Genomic DNA, 26,218 nt, shown 5'->3' with positions numbered 1-26,218 from the left:
TTTTAATGGGCATGAAGGTCATTTCGTAGTAATGAACATGGTACACCATTTTTAAAAAAAATTCCAGTTATATCTTATAAGGTGTAATTTGTTTCAAAGGTTTTTCCAGCAAAACCAAATTCTTGTTGGTTCCATGATTTCTAATTGATTCCGTTCTGAGGGCATCAGCAGCGATAATAACCAGGAGGCATAAATTCAAACTAAGGGGAGGAGATTTAGAGGAGATTTGAGGAACTCACTACTGAATGGGTGGAAGGGGCAGGAACTCTCAACATTTAAGAAGCATTTAGATGAGAACTTGAAACATCATAGCATACAAGGTTATAGACCAAGTGCTGGAAATTGGAATTAAGATAGATATGAGCTTGAGAGCTGGCGCTGACACGATGGACCAAAGGCCTCTTTCTGTGCTGTAAAAATCTGACTATAACCACATACCCTCTAGGGGAGCATAGAATCAATGCAAGCAACGTCTCTTGTATGAAACGCTTTTATGAAAATAAATTCTAACTTTTCCTGTTCTTGTGGTTTGTATAATTTTTATTCCATTGTATCAATTCAGCAGCAATATAGTGCCTTTAATGTAGCAAAATATTGTAAGGGTCTTCACCACAAGTGTGTTGTCAAACAGCATGTAATACTGAGCCACTTGGAACGTTAGGACTCCGCTAACCTATTGACAACATTGATTGTTCTCGCTTGGGATGCAGTTCAAAACTAGGCTAAGTGAAATCCTGTATTGTAGGGATGACGAGCTTGACGGGTAAAGTGGCCTTTGCAAAACTTCTAAATCTTCGCAATCGCTGCACCCTTCTCCAGCCATGTTCCATCATGGGTGGTGGCAGTATCTACAGACTTCACACTCCTGAAATATGCAATTACTTTCCGAAAGCCGTGTTACATTTCTTCTCAAAACCTGCCACTTTGACCAAGTCCTCGATCACTTTTTTTTATCCTTGCAACTTTATAATAACCTCCACCAGTTTTCCCAGCTGTTTTCTGAACCTTATTGGGATTTTTTACAATTTTCAAGGTGTGATTATTATTTAGTTTGACTTTTGTAAAACTGTTGTTTCAAATAAGATAAAATATTTCACTGATTAATGCACATTTTGTTTGACTATAGTTACTTTAACAAAAATGTATTAATATTTCTGTTTATATCCAGCAGGTAGAGCAATACCAACATGCTTTTGCACAATCTCAAGCTGCTGTTCCCCAACATCCACACTTTCAGCTCTCTACACATGAATGCCAAGCCACTTCAATGGCATTTGCATCTCCAATGTCCCCAACATCCCACCAAGTTGCTGGCCACCATTGTATCCCGAGCGATGTCTCATATGGTGTGGCTTTTGTGGTCACTGGCACTAACTCCGTACAGCCTGTTGGAATAATGACAGTGGAAACTTCCAATAAATTAGTTAGGTCAGTATTGTAGGAAGAAAACTGAAGAGTTGATGAGCACCATTGGTGCTGATTTTGGGAATATTACAGTCTAATGTTGCTGTAAAAATGAAAAAACTGTATGTAAGTGTGCATTTCACGTGGCAAATCTGTTGAGTTGTGTCTTCCAAAGAATAGAATTGAGTTTTGTATACTGCTGTGGTGTACCACAACCTTTATTAATATGTGAGGTGTATTCAAATTCTGACATACTTTCTGTTCAACTCTCCTAAACTTCAGCCATTGGGAGTTTGGTCTAAGGACACAATTAGGTTGTATGAACCCTGCTTGACCTCCGAATGAAGGATTGCAAGCAACCTTTTCATTGATGGACTTCATAAGATTGAAATTTCCCAGACATTAAAAGTCGGGGTGAAACTCCTCAGTGAATGTTCTATCTCCATAAGGGATTGAAGTGGGGGTTGTGGGTCTTTTTAAAAATAAATTTAGAGTGCCCAATTCATTTTTTCCTATTAAGGGGCCATTTAGTGTGGCCAATATACCTAGCCTGTACATCTTTGGGTAGTGGGGGCGATACCCACGCAAACATGGGGAGAATGTGCAAACTCCACATGGACAGTGACCCAGAGCTGGGATTGAACCTGGGACCTCGGCTCCGTGAGGTAGCAATGCTAACCACTGTGCCCCACCGTGCTGCCCCTGGGTTGTGGGTCTATGATAAAGAAGTCTATATGAGACATGTTAAGGTTTTAAGTGCACACAAATATATGCTAATAAGAAACCTATTTGTGCATACCAGAGAGTCCTGACCCCCAAAATGATGAATAGTGTGGGCTGCCCATGAACATTCACACCATTCCCAACCCATCACCACATGACCAACTGCCAACAACTTTGGCCAGGTGACTAGATTTTCTGCTGAGGTGCTGGAAGCATTGCGACCAGCACTCAAAACCACAGTTTGGTCTGGCCATGATTCGAATGTTGAATGTGTGTGCATTACAATCATTAAGGGATCCGGAATCTACACCTCTGACTGTTTCTTGGCCACATTTCCAAGAGGCTCCTCGAGCTTGTCCAGTATTTCTGCAGTTGCATTATACTCTGGTGAATTTGAAGGCTGAGAATGAGAGGTGTAAACTAGAGAAACAATCTTTGCCACTTTGAGAGATCAGTGTTGCTTGAATAGGCATAATTGCTTCACTTGCCTTACTCCCTGCATGTCAATTGAGCAGCTGCTAACCTGTCTCAGCTATGGCCTTGTCCTTATCTTGGAAGTAACATTTCAGTTGGGTGGCCATCTAGTTCCCCTTCCCCACCAATCATGTGTTTCTGTGCAGCCTCCTCTCCCCCCTCCCCCACCCTCAATCTCTCAATCCTGTTTGGCCCCATCCATAATGGAGCCGGTGCCCTTCAGTCGTTTCCCTTCCCACAGTTCTGTCTAGCCCCTCCCCCAGTGGGTCCATTGCCTTGCAGCACAGTTGAAACCACCCCCACCTTCACACTGCAGTGAACAAAGTACAGTAGAGACTCACTCGAGAGATACCGCCCCCCCCACCCCCAAAATAAAAAAAAAACAAGCAAGTGCAACCTGCAAAGCTTGGTGCTGAGTGTTGGAGGTTTTGTGAACTCCCTTCTGCAAAGTGTAGGTCCCTAGATGTGTGTCGTTTAAAAGCTGTTGTGAAACACATTGTTCTAATGGTATGACGGTGTGGATAGGCGTCATAATAAAAGGATGCTAACATACGCTCATGAAATTTTTGACATTTGGCAATGGGAAATGCAGCACACAATCAATTCCTCCGTTTTATGTAATTGGAATCTTATTTTGGGCCCTCTCATGAGATTTAGCCTTCATGCCAACCAAGATGTCTGCCCTAATTAAGATTGTACGGTTCAGCCCTTGATTCTAAACTCCCTTTCAAAATTGCGACCCTTTTATTTCATGTCTCAAATTATGCAATACTGCATTTCAAAACATTTCTTTTGTTAGATTTTCCATGGATTGAACACACACTCACTGAAGTTGATGCTTTTGCAAATTAATTTTAAACTTACTTCCCTCAGATTCTACTGGTCTGGATGACACAAAACAACCTGTCATGATCTATGTTCCTAGTCCCTTTTCATAATCAAATTAGCATTCATTTTGAATAAAATGTAGGGCGGAAATCGCACAAACCGGTTAGATCGTGGGAGAGGCTGAAATCGGGAACAGTGTTGGGCTTCAATCGGTTTCCGATTTAACCAGTGCTGTAGACGAGATCCGGATCCTGCCGCGACGTGGCAAGAAACCAATAATCACCAATTAAGACTAATCTCCATCTTATTTTTGGGAAGGACTCTTATCGCACAGTCTCCTGTGATTTAACTGGCCTCCCAGAGAGTGGTCACGGGGGTGCCCACCTATTTAAAAATGGGAAGCAAGCGCAATGGCTGCTGTGGGGATCGGGGGAGGGGAGTAGCTATTTGCTAAACCAGGCAATCAGCCCAGGGGCAGACCCAGTGCTCTGGGCGGCGGGTGGGGAGAGGAAGAGGGGTTGGCTACTATCAGTGGGGCTTGCCCCTGGGCTGAGGTTTGAAGGACTCATTACCTATATGACCAACATGCCCCCCCCTTCTCCCCCCCCCCCCCCCCCCCCCCCCCGGATACTGTGTACCCATAGGGGCAACTTCCAACTGCTGCCTGTCCATGCCACCGAACACCTCTCGGGCAGAGTCCTGTCTGTGATACTATGGTGTAGGTCACTTGAACTCCCACTGATCGTGGTGGTCTCTGGCTGCACAACTGAAGGCATTTGCTAACAGGGAACTAACGGTGTTCGCTTCGGGAGCACTCCACTGCTCCCAAGTGGGTTCCTTGGATAGATGTGCTGTGCCGCACACGATCGTTATTGCCTAGCGCCCCAATCCGACTGTGAGGCCTGGGCACATTGCCTGAACACTGGAGGCAGCAGCCAACAGACAATCTTTCAAGAGCTGGACCTCAGCAATGGAGATACCCCAGCGACCAGAGGGTGGGTGTGTGGATCAGGGAGGGAACCTGCACCCGGCCGAAGTAATTTTCCTAACTGGGGTCCAGTGCCCATGGTCACCTGCTGTGGTTGGGGTGCATATGCAGGGTGGGGGTCATTGGATGGCACCCTAAGAGATGACCGGGAATGTAAGGGTGTGGAAAAGCTTGCGCAACATGAGGGTCCCGGGATGGAAGCCATGATTGATTGCCTCTCCAATTCCGATGTCACATGATGGATATTGTGGACCAACGCAGCAGCTGCCCTCGTGGTGGTGGCAGACCAGACGCCGGAGAAGGCAGTGGCAGCAAAATTGACAGAGGCTCAAGGAGGCAGCACATGTGCAGGGGCCAGATCCACGATCTGAGGAACCGGCCGGTCTTCGGGCCAGCGAGGGACTCGGAGGGGGAGACCGGAGACAGTCCAACGTGTACAGGCGTCAATGGTTGTTTGAGGAGATGTTAGACAGCATGTGCTGCAGGAGGCTCCGCCTCGACAAGGGGACAGTGCGGCACCTGTGCCATGTCCTTGCGGACTTGGCTCCACGTGGAGGAGGCTACCCGCTTCTGGAGGCCACCGCAGCCCTGAACCTTTGCATTTTAGGCTCATTCCGAGGTTCAAGCGGGGGACTTGTGCATAATTTCACAACCAACAGCCCACGAGTGCATCTGTGACATCACGGATGCCCTGTTTGTCCAGGCATTGGACTATATAACTTTAACCTGGACCAAACCCATCAAGATGCCCGGGCCGCAGGATTCTCTGCCATCGCTGGGATGTCCCAGGTCCATGGAGTAATAGGTGATATGCATGTCACCTTGCGTGAGCTGTGCAAACCAGGAGCATCCTTCAATAACAGGAAAGGGTTTCACTCCCTGAACGCTCAACTTGTGTGTGACCACCACCTCAAGATCATGCACGTGTATGCACGCTTCCCAGGAGGTGTGCCCAAAGCTACAACCTGGGGCAGTCTGAGATCCCCAGTGTATTCAAGGGGAACCCCAGGATGACCGGTTGGCTCTTATTAGCGGAGACCTGCAGGCTGCAGGATCGGTTTAAGTGTTACTCCCCTTCATTAGCGAGGAGTTGCCATGCATGGTCCAGGCAGATCAGCTGGCAGGACAGTCATTGCCAATGTGAAACCCGTGGGGCTATTTAATAACACCATGGCTGATTTAAAAAAAAACGAAATTTAGAGCACACTATTCTTTTTCCCAATTAAGGGGAAATTTAGCGTGGGCAATTCACCTACACTGCATATCTTTGGGTTGTGGGATGAGACCCATGCAGACATGTGTAGAATGTGCAAAGTCCGCATGGACAGACCTGGGCTGGGATTGAACCCGGGTCCCCGGCGTTGTGAGGTAACAGTACTAACCACTGTGCCTACCTCCAATAGCCGATCATCCCCTTGCTTACCAAGCACCTATCTATCTCTTCGTTAGAAATATTTAAAGACTCGTGTTTTCAGGAAGAGTTCCAAAGTCACGAAGGTTTGAAAGAAAATATTTTGCTTCACCTCCACTTTAGGTTGGCGATCCCTTATTTTTAAACAGTGACTCAGTTCTAGATTCTCCCATAAGAGGCAACATGTTCTCCTCCTCCTCCTCCAGCCTGTCGAGACCCCTCAGGATCCTGACTTTCAGTCAAGTCATCTGTTACCCTGCTAAATTCCATTGGAAAAATCCTAACCCTCCAACCTTTCCTCATAAGACAACTTGCCCAATCCAGGTATTAGTCAGGTAAACTTTCTCCAAATTGCTTCCAATACATTTATATCCTTAAATAAACTGATCAATACTGTACAGTACTCCAGATGTGGTCTCACAAGTGCTCCGTATAATGAAGCGTAAGCTCCCTACTTTTAGATTCCCCTCGCAATAAACAATAAAGTTCTATTAGCTTTCCTAATTACTTTCTGTACCTGCATACTAGCCTTTTGCGATTCAATCACTAGGGCATCCAGATCCCTCTGCATCTCAGCTCTGCAATCTCTCACCATTTAGATGTTTCGCTTTAATTCTTCCTGCTAAAATGGACAATTTTACATTTTCCCACATAATACTCCATTTGTCAGACTTTTGCACATTCACTTAACCTATCTTTTTGTAGCCTCTTCACAGCTTGCTTTCATATCTATATTTGTGTCATCAGCAAATTTGGCAACCATCCATCCATGCCTTCATCCAAGTTATTTATTTAAATTGTGAACAGTGAGGTCCCTTCATTGACCTTTGTGGCATACCCCTCGTTACATCTCACCAACCTGGAAAACCCCAATTATGCCTACTCTGCTTCCAATTAGCAAGCCAATCTTCTATCCATGCCAATATGTTACCCCATACCACAAGCATTTATTTTCCGCAATAACCTTTAAGGTGGCACTTTATCACATGCCTTTTGGAAAGATGATATTACCTTTTTTGATTGATGTAATAAACATTTTATAAATGATTCAATATGTTGTTGCATCTTTGTCAGATATAGTGTTCACATGACATGTCCAGTTTTGTTTTGATGTAATAAAGTAATTTTTGTTCACTTTACAGACCAACTTCTTTAGAATTGGATGGTGTTCCCAACTATCCTCCACAGAATATCAGTAACCCTCCTGATATGTCTGGATGGAATCCATTTGGCGAGGACAACTTCTCAAAGTTAACTGAGGAAGAGCTTCTTGATAGGGAATTTGACCAGCTCAGAACATGCACGAGTGGTAATGATCCATGTATGTTTCCTTTTTTTATGCTTTCCTTCCCCCTGTTCCACATCTAAAATTGTTGTTCTAAAGATTATAAGTATAGTCATTAACTAACAGTAGTTGTCCAGTGAGAATTTAAAACCACAAGTCATTGATTTTAACAGATGGTGTGAATTTTCATTTGAAGTATTAAAAGGAAAATAATTAGCTAAAATGTGCAAAGAAAAATATTTACATTTAAAAAATATTCTACCAAGTGTCTCATAAATTACCGATAAGTAAAATCCGTGTTGCAGTCTTGACACAAAGTACCTTGTTTTTTAAAAAAATTTAGATTACCCAATTATTTTTTCCAATTAAGGGGCAATTTAGCATGGCCAATCCACCTACCCTGCACATTTTTGGGTTGTGGGGGCAAAACCCACGCAGACACGGGGAGAATGTGCAAACTCCACACGGACAGTGACCCAGAGCCGGGATCGAACCCGGGACCTCAGCGCCGTGAGGCGGTTGTGCTAACCACTAGGCCACCGTGCTGCCCCACAAAGTACCTTGTTAATTTACACTAGTACATTTAAAAACAAAAAGGGAAGACAGTGGCTTAGTGGTATTGTCACTGGACTTGTAATCCAGAGACACAGAATCATGCTCTGGGGACCTGGGTTCGAATCCCGTCACAGCAGATGGTGAAATTTGAATTCAATAAATATCTCAAGTTAAAAGGTGACCATGAAATCATTGTCGATTGCTGTAAAAACCCACCTGGTTCACTAATGTCCTTTAGGGAAGGAAATCTGTTGTCCTTATCTGGTCTGGCCTACATGTGACTCCAGTTCCATATCAATGTAGTTGACTAGGGATGGGCAATAAATGCTGGCCCAGCCCACGACACCCACATCCCATAAATGAATTTTAAAAATTGTCCATGACACTCGAGATGCATTCTGTTTAATGAATTTGGCATTAATTCACTCTTTAGTCAGTAATAATATCTCAATGGTGTTATTACCATTGACTGTTCCAAGGAGAACTATACTTGCACTGACAGCAGGTCTGGACAGATTTTGGAAGATTGGATATCTTTTGGATCCTAATTTTACTGAACCTTGACAAAGTAGATTTAATTAATCTCTTCACCCTTTTTACCTGATGGATCAGATTACTAGTTCTGAAAAACTCCTTTTTTGTTTTGACCGGTTTCTTTCCTTCATCCCAGTACTGTACTGGAGTATTGATATTTCCTGTGCCAAGTCATGAGAATGGTTTAGAGGCAACAGCAATGCAGCTGTACCCTTCAGCAGGGCGAAATGTCGGCTGGAAATTAAAGCAGAGCTGCATGTTTGACATCTTCTCCCGCTCGCTGTTGTATTGAGGTGATCAACCAGCAGTGTCTCAAGATGATGAGGTGGCTAGCCAGGAATGCACCCTCCTGTCTCTGTTCAATTGCAGCAGTTGGTCCAAAGCCTGCCTTCTTGGGGAAATTTGAGGCAATTTACAGGAGAAAAGATCATGGAAATACGCCTGTAATATTCCTGTATACTGATTTGCTTTGATTAAAGGGGAATTTTGTGGTAACTTAAATATTTTGAATGTAATTTGTACTATATATTGCCATGCTTCAAATTTGAGAACGGTGAAGGAAGATGCAAATTAATTTGAGTTGGCAACACCTTTTACTTTCCTGCTGCTGACAATCTATTGAAGATCTGCTGTTTTGGTCTGAAAGCTGGAAGACATTTTTTCAGATGACCCAAGCGTCAAGTCCATCAGCAACAGCTCTTGCTGTGGATGTACAAATCTACACCTGTTCAGTTTTTAGATAATGCTGATTCAGGTGATTAGTTCAGTATCAGCTGATCAGTGCTGCGCACACCATTGATAGAGAATTTTTTAATTAATGACGCCTTTGGTTCCACCTCGTGCAATATTTGGATATGTACTGATTTTCTTACCACAATGTGTTGTTCACAGTTCTCTGTACGAACCTGGGCGTTGCTTTCAGATAGGAAATAATATTATTTTTCTTTCACCAAGGTAAACCAGAGCAGAGGAGAACATCCATAGAGACGGAGATTGAGTCACATTCTATTCCACAGACCCCAGTTAAGGAAGACTTATTTGGCTGTATTCCATTTGTTTCTGAAACTGGTAAGCTTGAACTTTGCAATGACTGTATATAGAAACTAGTAGATATGATCATGGTTGATCCTGAATCTCAATGCCATATTTCGCTTTCTCCCCATACCCCTTAATGCCTCTAAAATATTATTTATCCCTTTCTTGAATACATTCGGTGACTTGGCATCTATAGCCTTCTGTGGTTGAGACATTCCACAGGTTCACTACCTTTTGAGTGAAAAAAGTTTTCCTCATCTCAGTCCTAAGTCGTCTACCCATATCCTGAGACTGTGACCCTGGTTCTAGATTCCCCAACCATTTGTTGCAAATAATTCTTTTAATGGCTAGTTGATATTTTACCCATGACTTCAAGGTATCTGGATCAGGGAGATGTGGTGGGGGACATTCACCCCCATGCCCCTACTCCCTCCACAGCCAATCCTGACCAGAGGTCATTAGTGCTGGTGAAAATTCAAACAGGGACCCAAATGTCAGTTCAAAGGGAGTGGGATGATATCTTGTATAAAAGAGCTGTGCTTGTTTTCTTTGTCTGAAACATATTATTTCTATTTTTCATGTTGACCAGAATATTGATAGAATGATTAGATGTGAGATCTTATTTCATCTTTTGATCAGTCTATTTCCGACACTGTTTTCCTTTGATTCAACATATTGTTGAATATTGACATGATTTTTGGATGAAATAACCTTCAGAACAGATTTTAATACATTTCTGTGTGTGTTAATTGCTTCCTAATTTTTTTCTTACAGGAAATGAGCATAAGAGGTTTTAATTTCCTTTCATTGTCCTTTGAAATTGCATTGTTGAGCAGCTGCTACCTTTCCATCTGCAAAGTACAATAGTAGAACAGACTGAGGGGACCCACCCAGCATGGTAATCCTCGTAAAAAAACATGCGGCAAATAGCTTTGGATTGACAGTGACAGTATGTTTCCAATTCAAATATAACTCAAAGTTACTTGCCCAAATATTCCTGCTGATAAATCAGCAGAAGGCTTGTAATTACAAGTTACAACACATTCATCTATTTTAATCCACTGTCTCCGAAAAGAACATAAAAAAAATCTTTTAAAAAAGATTTGGACCATCATTCATGATTAAAGATGTTCTCATTTCCCACTATTGGAGATGAATAATTTTTTTTTAAAAAAACGTACATGATTGAAATTTTGTAATCCTGCTTTATGCATTTGCAAAGATATTAAAATACATATTTCTTTTACGGTGATTTATACAGATTTATATTTTCAAAATGTTATCAAATGGATTAATAGTTTGTCAGGCCATGTTGAGTTTAAGATTATAATTTGATGGATGTTTGAAAAGTAATGCTTCAGAACGTATACTTTTAAAAATTGTTTTATTGATAACTTGCTGGACATAGATTGTTTTTTTTAACAGACAATTTTATTGAGGTATTTTGGCATTGTAAACAGTAACAATATACATTAATGTGCAGATACCAATTACAAAAAAACATAGTGCAAATAACAGTGCCACTCTCGCAAATAGACCCGCCTATTCTTCCCCCCTATTCTACACCCCCCCCCGCTGACGATTAGTTCCCCGTGAAGAAGTAGATGAATGGTTGCCACCTCCGGGCGAACCCCGATTAGTGATCCCCGTAAGGCGAACTTGATTTTTTTCCAAGCCGAGAAAACTTGCCATGTCCGACAGCCATACTTTGGTCTTTCGGGGCTTTGAGTCCCTCCAGGCCAACAGTATTCGTCGCCGGGCTATTAGGGAAGCAAAGGCCACAACGCGGCCTCTATCCCCTCCTGTACTCCCGGGTCTTCCGACACCCCAAAATCGCCATCTCAGGACTCATCGCCACCCTTGTTTTCAGTATCCGGGATATGACGTCTGCAAATCCCTGCCAGTATCCCCTGAGTTTTGGACACGCCCAGAACATGTGGACATGGTTCGCTGGTCCTCCCCCACATCTAGCACACTTGTCCTCCAGCCCAAAGAATTTGCTCATCCGGGCCACCATCATGTGGGCCGGTGAACCGCCTTGAACTGAATCAGACCGAGCCTGGCACATGTTGCGGGTGCATTTACCCTCCTCAGAGCGTCTGCCTATACGCCTCCCTCAAGCTCCTCCTCCCACTTAAGTTTCAGTTCCTCGGTCCCTGTGTCCTCCGCTCTCATAAGCTCCTTATAAATATCTGAGACTCTTCCCCTCTCCTACTTCACTCCTGGAAATTACCCTGTCCTGGATCCCCCTGGGTGGAAGGCGTGGAAAGGACGGGACCTGTCTACGAACGAAATCCCGCACCTGCAAGTACTGAAAGTCATTCCCCCTCGCCAGCCCAAACTTCTCCTCCAGCTGTTCGCGAAGCTCCCTTCCAGGAACAAGTCGCCATCCTTCCCACCCCCGCCCTCCGCCACGCTTGAAACCCGCCATCCATCTTCCCCAGGACAAATCGGTGGTTGTCACATTGGGGACCAGACCGACGCTCCCACTTCCCCCGCATGCCTCCTCCATTGGCCCCAAATCCGCAAAGCCGCCACCACTACAGGGCTGGTGGAGTACCTGGCCGGCAGGAGCGGTAGGGGAGCCATGACCAGGACTGCCAAGCTGGTGCCCCTGCACGAAGCAGCCTCCACCCGCTCCCAAACCGACCCCGTACCCACCATCCATTTCCTTATCATGGCTATGTTAGCCGCCCAGTAGTAGCTGAGGTTCGGCAATGCCAGCCCCCCTCGCTACAGTTCCGTTCCAGCATCCCCCTCTTTACCCGCGGGGACTTCCCCACCCAAACAAATTCCAGGATGATTTTATTGATTCTTTTAAAGAAGGACCGCGGAATGAAAATAGAGAGACACTGAAAAATAAACAGGAATCTCGGGAGGATCGTCATCTTCACTGTCTGTACTCTCCCCGCTAGTGACAGCGGGAGTGCATCCCACCTCCGGAACTTGCTCCTCATTTGCTCCACCAGCCTGGACAAGTTCAACCTGTGCATCTTACCCCAGTCGCGTGCCACTTGTATCCCTAAATACCCAAAACTTTCCCCAACCAGCCTAAATGGTAGCTCCCGCAGCCTATTCTCCTGACAACCTCGCCTGCACGAGAAACATCTCGTTTTTTGCCATGTTCAACTTGTAGCCCGAAAACCGGGCAAAATCCCCTAGGATTTCCATAATCCCGTCCAACCCTGCCACGTCCGCGTAGAGCGAGACCTTGTGTTCTATCCCCCCCCCCCCCCCCCCCCCCCCCCCCCCCCCGACCATTCCCTTCCATCCCCTTGCCGCTCTCCGAGCAATTGCCAGTGGTTCTATGGCCAATGCAAACAGCAGTGGAGAGAGTGGGCATCCCTGTCTTCTCCCGCGGTGTAGTCTAAAATACTCAGATGTCGTCCTGTTTGTCCTTACACTAGCCTCCGGAGCCTGATATAGCAGTTTAACCCAGTCCACAAAGCCCTCTCCAAACCCAAACTGTCCCAACATCTCCCATAAATAGTCCCACTCCACCCGGTCAAAAGCCTTTTTGGCATCCATTGCCACCACTACCTCCACCTCTGCCCTACGGGGGTATCATAATCACATTGAGTAGCCTTCTTAGATTGGCTACCAGCTGCCTGCCCTTAACAAACACCGTTTGGTCCTCCACAATCAAGTCCCTGGCCGCCTCCCTCTTCCTAAGTTGCTGCTCGAGCATTCTGCTGGCTTTCTCCCCATACTCGTACACCGCGCCCCTGGCCTTTTGGAGTTGCTCTCTGGCCTTCCCAGTGGATAGCGCTCCCAGCTCCCCCTTCAGTCTCCGCCGTTCCCTAAGTAGCTCTGCCCTTGGGGAGTCCGCATATTCCCTATCCATCTGTATCATCTCCTGCACCAGTCTGTCCATCTCTGCCCTATCCGTTCTGTCCCTATGGGCTCGGATTGAGATCAGTTCCCCTCTCACCACCGCCTTCAGCGCCTCCCAGAGCACCGCTGCTGAGACTTCCCCTGTATCGTTGACCTGCAGGTCGTCCTGCATGCATTTCCCTACTCTCTCACGCACCCTCTCCTCTGCCAATAATCCCACCTCTAACCTCCATTGTGGGCGCTGATAACTTTCTTTGCAGACCAGCAGGTCGACCCAATGTGGAGCATGGTCTGAAATAGTGGTCGCCGAGTATTCTGTATCGCTCACCCCCTCCAAAAAGTTCCTACTCCTAATAAAGAAGTCAATACGAGAATAAACCTTGTGAACATGTGAATAGAACAAGAACTCCTTCCCCTTCGGCCGGCTGATTCTCCAGGGGTTTCCCCCCCCCCCATTTGTTCCATGAACCCTCTCAGTTCTCATGCCATTGCCGCTGGGCATAGATTGTTGCTAAGACGTTGCACTCTGCTTGTGTGTGCGCAGCGGATTAGGAGATGGGTAGGTAATTCATCTATAATTGTTTCTGATGATGGGGGTTGTAACATTTAATGTGTATGTTTTTGCAGTGAAAATATAGTTTAACACTGCAGTGGTTGTCCAATATGATTTTTATATATCTAATCACAAAATAACTCCCCTCTGTAGGAATGTAACATTGTAATCAGCCTCTAAAATTACTTGTTCTGTATACTTGCGTACTAATAGTGTGGACCATCAGACTGCTGGGAAAATAAACTTTCAACCAATTTCCAAAGATTCACAATCCTTTGAAGAATTCCTCCTCATCTCGGCTCTAAATACACTTTATAATCAGTGGATGTTTTTTTAAGTGCAGCCACTGTTATGGAGGAAACTCAATCACAAGATGCTTCTATAAATAACAAGAGTTGACGTTTTCTTCTTTTTGGAGATCTTTGCTAGTTTTCAGATGATGTCTTGCAATCTCTTGCATCATTCTAAGCAGACAAATGGGACTTTGGGTTTAATGTTTCATCTGAAAAATGGCACATTGTAATATTCCCTCAGTATTGCATTAAAATTTCTGCTCGGATTATGATCTGAATTTTGTGGGCCAATAGGGTCCCCCCGACTGGTCGGAAAACAAACTGGCAACTCTCATCTGTTCCAGGAGGAAGCCTGATGAATCACGTAATCTTCGGGCACTTAACTGGTCCCTGTCGGGCCTTTCCCCAAGTTGAGGTCCCTGGCAACACCAACAGGAGTTGGAGCTGCTGGAGCCTGCATCCACCCAAGGCCCGGGATTGTGGAGGGACACCAGGCCACAATGGTTGAAGGTGGACTGGGGCTAGCTGTAGGGGGATCTGATACAGGTGTAGTGGGGTACCTTTTTGCAAGTCGGCCACGCCCAATGCCATCAATTGGGCATATTATAAGGCTTCCGGCAGGCCACTGGCAAACCTGACAGACCAATATGGCCTCTATTTAATCCTTGAGCCACCATTAAATAAGTAGCCGTGGGCTCGGAGAGACCTTCCACCCTGTAACCTAATCACGGGAGGTGTTCACAATGCCAGGAGACTGGTGCTGGGCTTCTTTGACAATTAAGCCACCATGGTTTTAACCTCAGGCTGCATAAAATCGAGCTGTACATACACAGATCCCAAGATTGGACTTAAACCAAAGCCTTTTGATTTAAGGTGAGGATACTGTCCTTTGAGTCGAGATAGCAGGTGAGCAGCACAACTTGCTATGATGTTGTACTGCCATCAGCATCTTCAACCCAACGTGGACATCACTCCACTGAACAGTCATTCCAACCTGCGAAAGTATGTTTGCCACTGCGACACAAATGTGTAAGGCACTAAACTCCTTGTAAACAAGAACCTGCCCACATACCTTGCCCTGTGTAAAAACCTTTTAGATTTGTCACATGTACCAAGGTGTTCTGTGTACAGTCCAGGCAGATCGTCCCATAAAAGAAAAACATAGGACATATGTTAAATACACAATCTAAATACATAGACATTGGGTGAAACATACGGAGTGTAGTGCTACACAGTAGAGAGGATGCGTGGAGAGGGCAGTTCAGTCCATAAAAGGGTCATTCGGGAGTATTCCAATCCATATCAGAATTTCCCATAATGACTGACATTCTTGCTTCATAATTTGGAAAGGTGTAGGTGCAAGTTTCATACCGGAGACTTGGACACATAATCCAGGCTGAGAAAACGAAGGATAAGTATTGGAAGTTTAGGGAGCCTTGGATAACAAGGGATATTGTGAACCTTGTCAAAAAAAAGGAGGCTTTTGTACATTCTAGAAGGATGGGGACAGTCAAAATGCTTGAGTATAAAGAAAATAGGAAGGTATTTAAGCGGGAAATAAGGCGGGGTCATGAAAGGTCCTTGGCAAGTAGGATTAAGGTGAATCCCAAAGCATTTTATTCATATGTAAAAAAACAAGAGGGTGGCCATGGAAAGGATTGGACCACTTAAGGACAGTGGGGGGAATCTATGCGTTGCGTCAGAGGAATGGGTGAGGTACGAAATGAGTACTTTGCATCAGTGTTCACCAAAGAAAAGGACTTTGTGGAAGATGATTCTTGGGTAGGGTGTGTGGATACTGGGTCATGTTGACATAAAAAAGGAGGAGATATTGGGTGTTTTAAAAGACATTAAGGTAGATATATCTCCTGGGCCTGATGGGATTTACCCCAGAATACTGAGGGAAGCAAGGGAGCAAATTGCTGGGGCCTTGACTGACATCTTTGTATCCTCATTGGCTACAGGTGAGGTCCCAGATACTGGAGAATAGCCAGATACTGGAGAATAGCCAATGTGGTATTGCTGTTTAGGAAAGGTTGCAGGGATAATCCAGGGAACTATAGGTCGGTGAGCCTCACGTTGGTAGTAAGTAAATTATTGGAGAGAATTCTCAGGGACAGGATTTATACCCATTTGGAAACAAATGGACTCATTAGCGATAGACAGCATGGTTTTGTGAAGGGGAAGTCGTGCCACACTAACTTGATCGAGTTTTTCGAGGAGGTGACAAAGATGATTGATGAGGGGAGGGTGGTGGATGTTGGACTTCACTAAAGTCTTTTGACAAGGTGCCTCATGGCAGACTGGTACAAAAGGTGAAGTCACACGGGATCAGAGGTGAGGTGACAAGCTGGATACAGAACTGGCTCGGTCACAGGCAGAGGGTTGCAGTAAAAGGATGTTTTTCTGAATGGAAGGTTGTGACCAATGGAACACCAATGGAAGTGGTGTTCCACAGAGATTGGTGCTGGGGCCTCTGTAGTATACATAAAAGATTTGGAGGAAAATGTAGCTGGTCTGATTAGTAAGTTCTCAGATGACAGCAAGGTTGGTGGGGTGGCAGAAAGTGTTGAAGATTGTCAGAGAATACAGCAGTACATAGGTTGGAGACTTGGGCAGAGAAATGGCAAATTAAGTTTAATCCAGACAAATGTAAAGTAATGCATTTTGGTAGGTCTAACATAGAGGGGAAATATACAGTCAATGACGAAACTCTTAGGAATATAGAAAGTCAGAGAGATCTGGTACAGGTCCATAGATCTTTGAAAGTGGCAACACAACTGGACAAGGTAGTCAAGAAAGCATATAGAATGATTGCCTTCATTGGCTAGGGCATAGAGTATAACAACTGGCACGTCATGCTACAGTTGTACAGAACCTTGGTACGGCCACACTTGAAATATTGCACACAATTCTGGTCGCCACACTACCAGAAGGATGTGGATGCTTTGGAGAGGGTGTAGAGGACGTTTACCAGGATGTTGCCTGGTCTGGCGGATGTTGGTTATGCGGAGAGGCTGAACAGACTCGGACTGTTTTCATTAGAACGATGGAGATTGAGGGATGACCTGATAGAGGTCTACAAGGTTGTGAGGGGTGTAGATAGAGTGGATGGGCAGGCACTCTTTCCCATGATGGAGGGGTCAGTCACCAGGGGGCATAGGTTGAAGGTCCATGGGGCAAAGTGTAGAGGAGTTGTGCGAGGCAGGATTATTTTACACCGAGGATGTTGAGTGCCTGGAACCTGCTGCCAGGAGAGATTGTGGAAGCAGATGCATTAACGGCGTTCAAAAGGCATCTTGACAAATACATGGATAGGATGGGCATCGAGTGATATGGCACTAGGAAGTGCTGAGGGTTTTGGCCAAGGGTGGTATCGTGACCGGTACAGGCTTTGAGGGCCAAAGGGCCTGTTCCTGTGCTGAATTGTTCTTTGATACTCCTTTGAAGTGCTGAGGGAGTGCTGCAATTCTGAAGGACTTATCTTTCAGCTAAGATGTTAAATCAAGACCTTATCTACCCCATAGAATGGTATAAAAGATCCCATGATACTCTTCGAAGATTATTGTGGGAGTTCTTGGTGTGCTGGCCAATATTTATCCCTCAGCCAACATCAACCTGCTCAATATCTCTGCTATTTCTGGAACATTGTTGTGTAGAATTAGCTGCCATATTTCCTCTGTTACAACAGTAACTATACTTCAGGGTAATTTAATTGGCTGCAACGCACTTCAGAACAAGCTGTGGTAGTGAAAGGCCTTATATAATACCAGGCTCTTTTTTTTCTGTTCCCGTTCTTTGGCAGTCATCACATATTTCAAAATTGCTGTCATCAACCTCTCCTCCAAAAATGTTTTGCTGTCTGCCATAAAGACCTAGATGAGCCAAAATCTCTTCTATCTCTTAATGTCATCAAAACCAAAGGCATTCCTACAAACATGGTACTTCTGGCTTCAAGTGCATATATGTTCACTGCTACCATCTTTGACTTAGCCCAGAGATATACAGGTTTGACATATTGCTGTTGAATTTAGTTTCCTGACCAGTATCTATCAGTAACACTCACTTGTTTTCATCCAGCATCATCGCCTGTGCCTGTACCCCTTTTTTCACTGGATACTCAAGCATGCACTTTTATTGTTACATGTTTCACTCGCTCTCGTGGTTTCTCCCCATTGGCTTCCATGTTCCTACCATTCATAAGTCATCCAGTCTCCTGAGACCGATGTCCATATGTGCACTGAGAGCCGCATCCTCATTGTTTCTCACCAAGCTCCAATGGCATTCTTTGACCCCGGAAATCATTTAAGATTTTAATTTCTGCCTTCAAATCCCTTAACTACACAGCCCCATTTCCTATCTCAGTGATCTCCTCCAGCCTAGAGTAAAAAAATTAAAGGTGATAAGAAGTGGAGATATTTTAGCTTAAATGTGAAAAGTGGAATTAACTTGGAGGTTAGCTACAGGCTAGCAAGACTAGCTACAAAATTTGGAACAAGCTTGGCACATGTGGATTGCACCCTAGAACAAGTAGCAAGAACCAATTTGATACCTGATAATTGCAGTTATATTGGTGATTTAATTGTCACTTGGTTCAAATGAATCAATCAACAATGTAGGATATGCCAGACAACAGACATATGCAAATGTGTAGCTTGTTGAAGAGTTTTAATACCCAATAAATTGAGTAATTTGATTGTATAGCAGAATTGCATATGAGAACACGTGACAGCTTATTTCTAAATATAGTCAATGTTAATAAATGTTAAACAGAGAATGCTGACAAAACTCAGCAAGTCTGGCAGCATCTGTAGGGAGAGAAAACAGAGTTAATGTTTCAAGTCCGTTTGGCTTTTCATAACAGAGGCAAAATCTGTTAGACATTATACTGTATCTGGAAGAGATTGCAACAGAAGTGTAGCAATCTTAAGAACCAGAAATAATGACGGGGGGGTGTGCGTTGCATCGAGTCAAACATGTACGGGATATTTAAAAAAGGATCAAGTTGGAGGAGAAAGGTTACTGTCTAAAGTTGTTGAACTCGAGTGTTGAGTCCCGAGGGCTGTGACGCCCAACCAGAAGATACAATGCTCCTCCAGATTGCACCGGGCTTCACTGGAACATTGCAACAAACCAAGGACAGCTCTCAGTAGCATAGTGGTAGCACAGTAGCTTCACATCTCCAGGATCCCAGGTTCAATTCCCGCATGGGTCACTGTCAGTGTGGAGTCTGCACATTCCCCCCCCCCCCGTGTCTGTGGGTTTCCTTCGGGTGCTCCGGATTCCTCCCACAGTCCAAAGATGTGCAGGTTACGTGGATTGGCTATGTTAAATTGCCATTCATGTCCAAAAATGGTTAGTTGGAGTTTGAGGATGGGGTGGAGGTGTGGGCTTGGATGGGTGCACTTTCCAAGGGCCTGTGCAGACTCGATGGGCCGAATGGTCTCCTTCTGCACTGTAAATTCTATGATTCTATATGGGAATGAGGGTAAGGTGCTGAGTTAAAATGGCAAGCACCAGAAAGGTTGGCGTTATACTTGCAGACTGAGCAAATACATGTTGAGATTATTTTTAGTGATGTGTTTTTGTATTTTTGAATGAGTATCAACTAGTCACTCCTAAGTAAAATTCCAAAATTAGGGCCAGGTTTGTCCACTAGAAATTGGACTAAAACTGCCCAATTTTCTTACATCCTTACAGCTTTTAGACAGAGAATTTATTCATATTGCCTGAGCTGGATTTGCATTTTGGTGCCAAAAATGGAAATATGTTTTTTTAAACTAACTATTTTGATGCTTTAAATCAATTTTTCCCTGAATTTTCATGATGTAAAATTTTTATTGTGATTACCTTAATGTTTTTATTCTTGCTTAGGATCAAATGGAAAAAGTGAAGAAAATGTAACAGTTTCAAATACTGTTTCAGAGAGTGGAGTTAAAGCAAACGAACAGGGACATACTATCCGTCAACTCAGTGGCCAAAGTAAAGGAAGAAGAAAGAATGACCCAAATTTAATGATGCAGCAGAAAAACAGAGAGGACTCTGATAGTGATTTTGAGTCTGACCCACCTACTCCTCAGAGCAGTGAAGAAGAGGAGCCAGAGGAGGAGGGGTTCCACAGTGAACAAGGTGAATTCATTGATGCAGAAGCAGAAAATTTTGGTCAGAGACCTCTGTTAATGGACTCTGATGAAGAAGCTGAAGTAGATGAGGAAGAAAAGCACAGTTCTGATTCAGACTATGAACAGAATAAGGAGATTTCTACTATAACAGAACCAGGTTTAGAGTACAATGCTGATGCTGAAAGCATTGCAAGTGCAGAATCAGCAGCAGCACTCATCACCCCTCCAGATTCCCCTCGAGTCAAAGGGAATAAAACATTACAGGATGAAGTAGATATATTTGGTGCTGTGCCATTTGTTGGGTTGCATCAGCATGCTCAACTTGGCAAAAGAGTGGGAAATAAAGATAGTTTTCAAAAGGCACCCTTCAGATCAGTCACTCTTAAAGCGCCTGAAGAGTTTGATGTATTCAGTAATGCACCGTTTACTAAGAAATTACCTCAGACAGTTCAGTATGGTGAGGGTACTCTCACACAAACGCCACCAATTTCGCCTAATGATGTGGACATGTTTGGTTCCACTCCATTCCAGCCACTTCACACTGTCCAGCACAGAAAGGAAAGCAAAGAGGATGTGTTTGGACATGTCCCTTTTGAAGAGATTACAACCAGTCAACAGCAGAAGCTGAAGCAGCGCAGTTTACAGAAACTTTCATCAAGACAACGACGCACCAAACAGGAGTCTTCTGGTGGAAATGGCAAGCGCCATCATGGCACACCGACAACCACAAGGAAATCTTCCAAACCTATCTATAGAACTCCAGAGCGGGTACGCAGGCACAAAAAAGTAGGGAGGCGTGATTCACAAAGTAGTAATGAACTCCTTAACATATCTGACTCTAAGGAGAATATTGGTGTAACACTTCCTGACGGTAAGGAGAAATGCCAGTCATTGCCTGCAGATGAAAGCCTGCTTGATCCATTTGGTGCCAAGCCATTTCATCCACAAGAGCTTCTAAGAAGCACTCAGTATCAAGGTCTAAGTGATTATCGAGGAGACTACAATCCAGTTGCCAACAGATCCAGACCAGCTTCTGTACATGGGGCATTTCACACAGGAGATGGGCTAAAAACCGATGATTTTGGTGCAGTGCCCTTTACTGAACTAGTATTACATGGTGTTGCACAGCAACATGGTGACTTTGATCCATTTGGTGCAGCACCATTTCCTTCCAAACAGTAAAATAAGTAGTCTTCCAGTCAACAGACTCCATATCTACTTTGTTCAAAGCTCACTTTCCACCACAAGGCCTTATGAACTGGGCTTCTCCCCCATGCTGCGCAATACCTCTGAGCCATTGTAGCGGGGGAAATCCCAGCTGACACTCGCTGTCCTTAAATATTTTTTCTCAATATCTGGAAATAGACTGCATTTGATTCATTTCATTCTCAATTACACATTTTAGCAAGTCCTGATTTTTTTTTAATTGGAAAATTTTAGTGAAAGTGAAAAATTATTCATTTGAAAACAATGTGAGCTTGCAGAACTTCAAATACCCATAACATTAGAAAGGAATTTGATGTCCTCAAACTGTGGAACTAAATTTGATTGTGTAAATTATGTATTTTGCTTTTTCTGAGGTGGAAGTTTTAAGAATGAATTCCTTTGTAGAATGTGCCCATAATCTTCTGACTATCATGGCATCAGACCATGTATTTTGCTATTGGTCAAGTGATCATAATCTGCAGCCACAGATAAAAAGCCAACACTTTCATGCTTAAAGCTGGAGTTGAAATGCCCCTGTATTATTTGTGATATTGTGTTTTAATGCTTTTGTTCAGCCAGGCTGCTTTTGTGTGAATGGAAATCAAATATCCAGCACATAGTCTATTTTTATTGCTGCGATACAGTTAAAGTGCACTTTTCAGACTTGGACTTGAAAGTGAGCAAGTCTACTTTTTGTATTAATAGTTTAATTATAATTTGTTAAATCTGTCATTTTATATTGATCACAATCTGCTTAATGGTTTTATTTCCACTGTTAACACATAGGGAGCTCTGATATTTACTATTTTCTTTGCAAATTTCAGTTTTTATTTTAACAATGCAATTAGAGGGATTGATTTCCCACACTCCCTTTGTTTATTTTCATTGATACTTGCTTTTCAATGAAGCAATAAATTCCACTTGAAGTTATGGTTATAATGTATTGAATAATTCACTTGTATTAAGGAAAGCAAGGATGCTTCAAGACACTTTTACATTCAGTTAATTTCACTTCCAGTTTCTATTGCCATGGTGAAGTTTATGAAAGTCAAGTAATTTGATGCCCAAAATAACACATAAAATTTATAGTCCGCAAAATGAGCAGTAGCATTGACCACTTGTTCGGTGCCCTGCCTGCCTTTCCTATTGTGTAAATGTCTCAATCCAAGTGATTTTTGTTTTTGCAGTCCTCATGATGTTGAATTTGACTGTGTCTCCTTTAGGAATGAAGTAAATGTATTGATGTGTCTCTTAGGGGAGGAGAATTCCTGATCATCTGGAGAAGCTGACTAACACAGTTACATGCAGAAACCCGCAATAATTTTCCAAAGAACATAGTTACTGGTCATATTTCTAATGGGTAACAATTTCTTAGCTCTTTGCAAAGTATAGCCATGCTGAAAAATTAAAATTGCTTTTTAAAACTAATATACATGCTACTTCCCCTCCAGCTAGCATGCCAAAAGAGGACCATGGCAACATGAACACATCTTCCATAGTCATCATGTCATGAAATAGGACTTGGAGCCCATGGGGATGTTACCACTATGCCCACAAGACTTCCATTCACGCTATTAGCTTCTGGAAATATCTACAAAGCACAACCATTTGACGATATGAACGGTGTCTTCAACATTAGCAATGGAGATAAGCGGAGTATTCATTCTACACAAGTTACTGGAAAAAAATTCTCATTTATCTTGCACTTTAAGATGTCATGCAAAAAAGATCATCATCATAACACTCCCTTAGCAGTTTGGCATCAAGCAGTAGCCATAAAGCCCCTACTTAGAGGCATGCAAACCTCAGAGTTCACAACTCAGATTCTCATGGCAAGTACATCACCTGTCAAACTGCTGTGCTGAGGATAATAGTTGTTAGACCTCATTTTCTGTTAACTAATGGGCTACCCAGGGTGCACGCACTAGTTTTCCATCTCACTGGTCACCTCCACACATTCAATTGCACCTATAATTGCAAATTATCCCATTGTAGAGTCGTCACCTTCTTTCAGATTGTACACCCTTGCAGTTCCTTCCTCATCTTCCCCATTCCACCAAATGCAAGAGCTGTATTGGTGTGGCTTGATCTCTCTCATAGTTCTGGTGCATAAATAAAATCTTTAGTTTCTTCAAATGCAATTTCTTGCAAGCCCAGCCAACAATTAGGGCGGAGCGGTAACAGTGGTTAGCACTGTTGCTTCAAGTGCCAGGGACCTGGAATCGATTCCTGGCTTGGGTCACTGTTGGTGCGGAGTCTGTATGTTCTCCCTGTGTCTGCATGGGTTTTGTCTGGGTGCTCCGGTTTCCTCCCATGGTCCTGAAATGTGCAGATTAGATGGATTGGCCATGCTAAATTGCCCTTAGTGTCCAAAAAGGTTACGTGGGGTTACTGGGTTATGGGAATAGGGTGGAGGTGTGGTCTTAAATAGGGTGCTCTTTCCAAATGGCCTCCTTCTGCACTGTAAATTCTATGAATTAACAGGAATGAAATTTAACAGTGCACAAAATGGATAGTGGTGGATCAAATGTCTGTTATACATAAAGGATTACATACATAGGATATACAGTAGGTTCCACATGCCACTGTTGGAATGAAGAAACCTCTTCTGAATTCATTGGTAAATATCTTGGATTGATAGGAATGCAGCCTATCAACTTTTCATAATTTCAAAGATATTCATTACATCACACGTTGGTCTTTTTTCAAGAGAGAAGCGATGTAGCCTTCAAAATCATTCCCTGATATGTATGCACGTGCATTTCTGGTGTCATCTTTGTAAATCTTCTCTGCACCAGTGCCTCAATGTCCTTTTTATAACAGGGCAATCAGAACAACACCCAGTACTCTCTTCTGTGGTCTAACTAAGGGTTTGATTCAGGCTTAGTGCAACATCCTTACTTTTCAATTCTATCCCAAGAAATAAAGTGTAGAGCTTGTTTTTTTTATTTGGATGGCAGGACAAGAAACCCCATAAGGGAACAAATGAGGGCTAGCAAAGAGGTTTGTGATGTCGAGAAATCAGGAAAATCAAAAATCAAGCATGACCTTGCTTATCTGTAACCCAACTTTGAGATTGGTGCATTGTACTTTGTTCCTCAATCCCACCTAGACATGCCCCTTCATGTACCCTACTCAGCCTACCAATATATTCTACCTCTCATTTACCTGTGTTGACCGTTGTCACTTATCTGCATGTTTCATGTTTTCCTGTAATTTATAGTCTTTCTCGGTATTGACCATCTCTCCCACCCACCGAATTTGGTGTAATCTGCAAATTTAGAACAGTGTTCTGGATTCTGGAATCTAAATCATTAATATAAATTGTGCACATCAGTGGTCCCTCTCTAAGAATGTTACAGAACACCACTTCCCACCTTCTGCCACTCTGAATAACCACCAATGTTCTAACTGACTGATGTATAATTCCCTGGACATGTCCTGTCCATTTTTCTACATATGGGAATTAGGTAACTATCTGCTAGTCATCTGACACTACCCATATTTTTCTAACAGTAAATATTAGTGATTCCTCTGCTGTCTCTTCGCTAGCTGCTTCTAAAATACGTAAATGCAATCCATCCAGACCTGAGGCTTTATCCTCTGTTTTAGTTTGTTCAATGCATCTGTTTTTCTTTTATTTTAATTTATTTTTTTTAAATTTTAGAGTACCCAATTATTTTTTTCCAATTAAGGGGCAATTTTTTAGTGTGACCAATCCACCTACTCTGCACATTTTTGGGTTGTGGGGGCGAAACCCACGCAGACACGGGGAGAATGTGCAAACTCCACACGGACAGTGACCCAGAGCCGGGATCGAACCTGGGACCTCAGCGCCGTGAGGCAGCTGTGCTAACCACTAGGCCACTGTGCTGCCCTATCTGTTTTTCTTTTAAACACACTTACTTTACTCCTCTTGTCATTCAACATCCTATCTACCTGTTCTAGCTTGCTGGTAAATACGGAAGCTAAATTCTTAAATATTTTTATCATCTCACTCGTTACCTGTGGTATTCCTTAATAATTCTATTCCCATTACTGCCTTTTTTTTGTTGTTGATGTGCCTGTAAAATATTTGGTTGCCTTCGTGTTGATTTTTGATTTCTTTCCTGATTTCTCCATATCACATACCTCTTTGCTAGCCCTCATTTGTTCCCTTATGGGGTTTCTTATCCTGCCGAACCCTACCTGTCCCGCAGCCATTACACTTTCCAAATGTTAATTGTCTGCAGGCAGGATTTCCACCCCTCACTCAGAAGAGCGTCCTGCCTTGGAGAGCTGCTAGCCAATCTGATTGGCTGGCAGCTCCTAGGCTTGACTGCATGCTGCAGGGATTAAAGACCCAGGAAGAGAGAAAATTTGGGGTGTCTCAGGATGGGGTATTGGATGGCAGGAGAGAGGCCTGTGCCTGCTTGAACTTGGGTGGATAGGAAGGGGCAAAGTTAAAAGGGGCTTCTGATGGAGGTGTGTGCTGGCCTCCTGCCCAAGGCCTGAATGTGATTTTTGGGCTTCGCCCATCCCCACAAATTCCTCCCGCCAGCCTAAACATTGCGGCTGGACGTGAAACAGCCCTTAAATTGTAAATAATTGGCCATTAAGCCTGAATTGGGGCAAGAGTCTGAGGGAATACAGCTGGAAGCCCATTCGTGATATTTCATGGTCACCCCATCTACAAACCTGCTAGCGGGGAACTTAAAATTCAAGGTGCAATTTAGCATGGCCAATCCACCTAACCTGCGCATTGTGGGAGAACGTACAAACTCCACAGACAGTTACCCAAGGTCGGAATCAAACCCAGGTCCCTGGCACTGAGCCAACAGTGCTAGCCAGTTTTCTTACATCTTTGTATTCTGCAAATGGCCTTTGTGTCAAAAATAAAACTGTTTTACTTCATTGCTACCTCCCAAGATAATTTATCATACATTATGTAATTAATTAGCCGGCTATTGAAATAATTGAGTCAATTCAGTTAG

General features: G+C 43.6%; 1 protein-coding gene across 5 annotated transcripts in view; it reads left to right on the top strand.

Moving 5' to 3' along the window:
- Positions 1-22,181, top strand: part of bmp2k (BMP2 inducible kinase) — a 184,547-nt gene extending 162,366 nt beyond the window's left edge. For 4 of the 5 annotated variants that reach the window (XM_038791805.1, XM_038791808.1, XM_038791807.1 and 1 more), the window contains 4 exons: positions 1,169-1,428; positions 6,971-7,149; positions 9,157-9,270; positions 19,792-22,181. In XM_038791805.1, the coding sequence (XP_038647733.1) occupies positions 1,169-1,428; positions 6,971-7,149; positions 9,157-9,270; positions 19,792-21,221 (1,983 nt within the window). In that variant the 3' untranslated portion in view covers positions 21,222-22,181. The remainder of the gene's footprint in view (positions 1-1,168; positions 1,429-6,970; positions 7,150-9,156; positions 9,271-19,791) is intronic. The other variant, XM_038791806.1, reaches the window with a different exon arrangement.
- Positions 22,182-26,218: the final 4,037 nt, after the last annotated feature.

The sequence above is a fragment of the Scyliorhinus canicula genome, chromosome 3 (assembly GCF_902713615.1).
Source record: "Scyliorhinus canicula chromosome 3, sScyCan1.1, whole genome shotgun sequence".
NCBI classification, from domain to species: domain Eukaryota; kingdom Metazoa; phylum Chordata; class Chondrichthyes; order Carcharhiniformes; family Scyliorhinidae; genus Scyliorhinus; species Scyliorhinus canicula.
Note: the sequence above shows the minus strand (reverse complement) of the source record. Positions and strands in the feature narration are given on the sequence as shown.